Source organism: Rana temporaria, chromosome 3 (genome assembly GCF_905171775.1).
Source record: "Rana temporaria chromosome 3, aRanTem1.1, whole genome shotgun sequence".
NCBI lineage: Eukaryota > Metazoa > Chordata > Amphibia > Anura > Ranidae > Rana > Rana temporaria.
The window spans coordinates 491,286,066-491,292,065 of NC_053491.1; the positions used below are offsets into that span (position 1 = coordinate 491,286,066).

The 6,000-nt window shown below is 44.7% G+C and overlaps 1 protein-coding gene across 1 annotated transcript in view; it reads right to left on the minus strand.

Moving 5' to 3' along the window:
• LOC120933776 overlaps positions 1-4,908 on the minus strand; it is a 47,955-nt gene extending 43,047 nt beyond the window's left edge. The window contains exon 1 of the mRNA XM_040347169.1: positions 4,765-4,908. Within this exon, the coding sequence (XP_040203103.1) occupies positions 4,765-4,898 (134 nt within the window). The 5' untranslated portion in view covers positions 4,899-4,908. The remainder of the gene's footprint in view (positions 1-4,764) is intronic.
• Positions 4,909-6,000: the final 1,092 nt, after the last annotated feature.

Below are 6,000 nucleotides of genomic sequence, written 5' to 3' on the forward strand. Positions count from 1 at the left end.
CTGTATATGGTGACCCCTCCTCCTAGGAGTACAGATATCAGGATAATAGATTTCTGTATATGGTGACCCCTCCTCCTAGGAGTACAGATATCAGGATAATAGATTTCTGTATATGGTGACCCCTCCTCCTAGGAGTACAGATATCAGGATAATAGATTTCTGTATATGGTGACCCCTCCTCCTAGGAGTACAGATATCAGGATAATAGATTTCTGTATATGGTGACCCCTCCTCCTAGGAGTACAGATATCAGAATAATAGATTTCTGTATATGGTGACCCCTCCTCCTAGGAGTACAGATATCAGGATAATAGATTTCTATATATGGTGACCCCTCCTCCTAGGAGTACAGATATTGGGATAATAGATTTCTATATATGGTGACCCCTCCTCCTAGGAGTACAGATATCAGGATAATAGATTTCTGTATATAGTGACCCCTCCTCCTAGGAGTACAGATATCAGGATAATAGATTTCTGTATATGTGACCCCTCCTCCTAGGAGTACAGATATCAGGATAATAGATTTCTGTATATGGTGACCCCTCCTCCTAGGAGTACAGATATCAGGATAATAGATTTCTGTATATGGTGACCCCTCCTCCTAGGAGTACAGATATCAGGATAATAGATTTCTGTATATGGTGACCCCTCCTCCTAGGAGTACAGATATCAGGATAATAGATTTCTGTATATGGTGACCCCTCCTCCTAGGAGTGCAGATATCGGGATAATAGATTTATGTATATGGTGACCCCTCCTCCTAGGAGTACAGATATCAGGATAATAGATTTCTGTATATGGTGACCCCTCCTCCTAGGAGTACAGATATCGGCATAATAGATTTCTGTATATGGTGATCCCCTCCTCCTAGGAGTACAGATATCAGGATAATAGAGTTCTGTATATGGTGACCCCTCCTCCTAGGAGTACAGATATCAGGATAATAGATTTCTGTATATGGTGACCCCCTCCTCCTAGGAGTACAGATATCGGGATAATAGATTTCTATATATGGTGACCCCTCCTCCTAGGAGTACAGATATCAGGATAATAGATTTCTGTATATGGTGACCCCCTCCTCCTAGGAGTACAGATATCGGGATAATAGATTTCTGTATATGGTGACCCCTCCTCCTAGGAGTGCAGATATCAGGATAATAGATTTCTGTATATGGTGACCCCCTCCTCCTAGGAGTACAGATATCAGGATAATAGATTTCTGTATATGGTGACCCCTCCTCCTAGGAGTACAGATATCAGGATAATAGATTTCTGTATATGGTGACCCCTCCTCCTAGGAGTACAGATATCAAGATAATAGATTTCTGTATATGGTGACCCCTCCTCCTAGGAGTACAGATATCGGGATAATAGATTTCTGTATATGGTGACCCCTCCTCCTAGGAGTACAGATATCAGGATAATAGATTTCTGTATATGGTGACCCCTCCTCCTAGGAGTACAGATATCAGGATAATAGATTTCTGTATATAGTGACCCCTCCTCCTAGGAGTACAGATATCGGGATAATAAATTTCTGTATATGGTGACCCCCTCCTCCTAGGAGTACAGATATCAGGATAATAGATTTCTGTATATGGTGACCCCTCCTCCTAGGAGTACAGATATCAGGATAATAGATTTCTGTATATGGTGACACCTCCTCCTAGGAGTACAGATATCAGGATAATAGATTTCTGTATATGGTGACCCCCTCCTCCTAGGAGTACAGATATCAGGATAATAGATTTCTGTATATGGTGACCCCTCCTCCTAGGAGTAAAGATATCAGGATAATAGATTTCTGTATATGGTGACCCCCCCTCCTAGGAGTGCAGATATCAGGATAATAGATTTCTGTAGATGGTGACCCCTCCTCCTAGGAGTACAGATATCGGGGTAATAGATTTCTGTATATGGTGACCCCTCCTCCTAGGAGTACAGATATCAGGATAATAGATTTCTGTATATGGTGACCCCTCCTCCTAGGAGTACAGATATCGGGATAATAAATTTCTGTATATGGTGACCCCTCCTCCTAGGAGTACAGATATCGGGATAATAGATTTCTGTATATGGTGACCCCTCCTCCTAGGAGTACAGATATCAGGATAATAGATTTCTGTATATGGTGACCCCTCCTCCTAGGAGTACAGATATCAGGATAATAGATTTCTGTATATGGTGACCCCTCCTCCTAGGAGTACAGATATCGGGATAATAGATTTCTGTATATGGTGACCCCTCCTCCTAGGAGTACAGATATCAGGATAATAGATTTCTGTATATGGTGACCCCTCCTCCTAGGAGTACAGATATCAGGATAATAGATTTCTGTATACGGTGACCCCTCCTCCTAGGAGTACAGATATCAGGATAATAGATTTCTGTATATGTGACCCCTCCTCCTAGGAGTACAGAGAAAATTGAGTACTGTCCATGATATTGAGTTACAATTGCACTAATACGCCTACAATCATGTCCAAGGACCACATAGCAGGATAATACATTTCTCTAACTTCTCTGATCTGCAATCTCACTCTGGGTCAATCACTCAATGTAGTTCCCCATCATTTGTGTGTTACCATCAATCTCTGCCCTGTTCGTCTGGTTAAATCTTTCTCTGTTTTTCCAGCCTCAGTCACTCTCAGTGATAGACCCCCTATGGGTTTTCTAGAGACAAAGAAGAAGGTGCTTGCCTTCAGACTGTCTCTCTTTAATTGAACCTCTTTTACTGTCTGAACAGAGAAGGCAGGGAGTGGAAAGGAGGGGTTGAGGTCAGTTGTTTTATTGGTGGTTTTGTATCATGCTGCAACCTTGCTGGGTTTCATCCCACAACTCCAATATATATTGGAATGGTAACCATCCTCTGGAGCAGTGTTTCTCAACTCCAGTCCTCAAGGCGCCCCAACAGGTCATGTTTTCAGGCTTTCCATTGTTTTGCACAGGTGATTTGATCAGTTTCACTGCCTTAGCAGTTACCACAGCCGTTTCATCTGAGGGAAATCCTGAAAACATGACCTGTTGGGGCGCCTCGAGGACTGGAGTTGAGAAACACTGCTCTGGAGGACACGGACTGGTGAAACTGGATCTATCTATTCTCTACAATAAAGACTAAGTTCAACTTTTCCATAAACTGGTCCATGCAGATAAGGGGCCCCAGTGGTTTAAAAAGCGTTGTTTCATTTGTAAATATAGGCCTGGATTCAGGTAGATCGGCGCATCTTTGTTCCGGCGTAGCGCATCTCATATGCGCTACGCCAACGTATCCCAGAGAGGCAAGCTGAGTATTCACAAAGCACTCGCTCCCTACGTTGCGCCAGCGTAACGTAAATCTTTCGGCGTAAGCCCGCGTAATTCAAAGTAGGTGGATGGTGGGCGTGATTTATTTAAATGAACTGTGACCCCATGCAAATGATGGGCCGAACGAACGGCGCATGCGCCATCCCGTGGACGCATCCCAGTAAGATACGTCGAATCACTGCCTACGACGTGACGTAACCTACGCCCAGCCCTATTCACGTACTACTACGTAAACGACGTAAAATACGACGGCTGTTCCCTGGTCCATACCTTAACATGACTTACACCTGCTTTATGAGGCTTAACTTTACGCCGGACGTACGACTTACGTAAACCACGTATATTCATGCGCCGGGCGCAAGTACGTCCGTGAATCGCCATATTTCACTCATTTGCATATTCGAATCGTAAATCAATGGAAGCGCCCCTTGCGGCCAGTGTAAATATGCGCCCACGATACGACGGCGTAAGAAACTTACGTCGGTCAGATGAAGCCTATTTACAGGCGTATCTTGCTTTTAAAGTCAGGCGCATAGATACGATGGCGCACATTGACACTTACATGGCGTATCTCGAGATACGCCACCGTAAGTGCTACGAGAATCCGGGCCATAATGTGTAATGCAAATGTCATACCTGTAGGTCTTTCCCACCAACAAAGAAGCCCGGATGAAATTAGCTCAATGTTTACTTTCCCACGTCCCGACTTACTTCCAGGACAAAGCAGACATTGAGCACCCCTCCCCCCGAGTATCACATGAATGAGCTTGCCTGGTATAAAAGCCACCCTTGCACATTGCCCTCTTGCCTCTCCTATCCCGACATTGGCTGAGCTCAGTGGTGACCTTCCTTTTAAAGGTGTTGGGTTCCTGACTGTCCTAACCTGACTTCTGGCTTTAATGTTTTTTGGTCACCAAAATCAATATATAATTATTAGGATTGCTGACTTTTCTCATCTTTATCCTTATGCCGCATACACACCATCACTTTATGTGATGAAAAAAACCGACATTTTCTGTGAAGTAAAAAACTACGTTTTTGAAACTTCAATTTTCAAAGACGAAGTTGCCTACACACCATCGTTTTCTCACAATGTTCTAGCAAAGCGAGGTTACGTTCTCACCACTTTTTTCCATTGAAGCTCGCTTCATAACTAGCTTCTGGGCATGCGCGGGTGTAAAAACGTTGTTTTAAACGACGTTTTTGCTACACACGGTCAATTTCTGTGAAGTAAAAGTTGACGTTTTGAAAAACGACACATAAAATTGAAGCATGCTTCAATTTTTTTGGGTCGTTTTTTAGAAGACATAAAACAACGTTTTCCCCCACACACGGTCAATTAAAGTGACGTTTTTAAAAACGTCATTTTTTTTCATCACATAAAGTGATGGTGTGTACGCGGCATTACTCCAAGACAATCACACCTATTCATCTCAGTCCCCCAGCTTCGTGTGTTACCTGCGGTCTCTGTGTCCGGTGTGGTTGGTTTGGTTGAAGTCTTCTCTCCCTTTGTCCAGTCTCAGCCCTCCGAAGATCCTCCTGGTAATGGTGAGATGAGAGGATGGAGGGGGGTTATAAAGTCTCTTCCTCATCAATAACTCCCCCTCCTCCGACCTCCATCAGCAAGATCAGCATTTCTCAAAAACCAAAATTATACAACAGGAGAATCACTGTCCACCACAAAAAGAGAAATGAAAACTTACGCAATGTGTACTGCAATCATAGTGACATACAGTGGCGGCTGGTGGCTGGTGCTCAAAATTTTTGGGGGGGCGCAAATAAACTGAAAACATCAAAACATGAATTGATGCCACTGTGCCCATAAATTGCCACCACTTTGCCCATCAAACACAGTACCAATCAATTGTCACCACTTTGCCCATCAAACGCAGTACCTATCAATTGTCACCACTGCAGCAACTGTGCCCATCATTTGCCCCATCAATTGCTGCCAGTTTGCTCCATCAAATGCTGCCAGTTTGCCCCATCAATAGCCCGTTTGCCCCATCAAATGCCGCCAGTTTGCCCATCAAATGCTGCCACTTTGCCCCATCAAATGCCACCTGTTTGCTCCATCAAATACTGCCAGTTTGCCCCATCAAATGACCACAGTTTTCCCCATCAATAGCCGCCTGTTGCCCCATCAAATGCCGCCAGTTTGCCCCATCAAATGATGCCACTTTGCCCCATCAAATGCCGCCAGTTTTCCCCATCAATAGCCCCAGTTTGCCCAATCAAATGCCACCAGTTTTCCCCATCAAATGCAGCCAGTTTGCCCCATCAAATCCTGGCAGTTTGCCCCATCAAATGCCGCCAGTTTGCCCCATCAAATGCTGCCAGTTTGCCCCATCAAATGCCGCCAGTTTGCCCCATCAATAGCCACCAGTTTGCCTCATCAAATGACCACAGTTTGCCCCATCAAATGCCGCCAGTTTGCCCCATCAAATGCCGCCAGTTTGCCCCATCAAATGTCGCCAGTTTGCCCCTTCAAATGCTGCCAGTTTGCCCCATAAAATGCTCCCAGTTTGCCCCATCAAATGCCGCCAGTTTGCCCCATCAAATGCTGCCAGTTTGCCCCGTCAAATGCCGCCAGTTTGCCCCATCAAATGCCGCCAGTTTGCCCCATCAAATGCCGCCAGTTTGCCGAATCAAATGCCGCCAGTTTGCCCCATCAAATGCCGCCAGTTTTCCCCA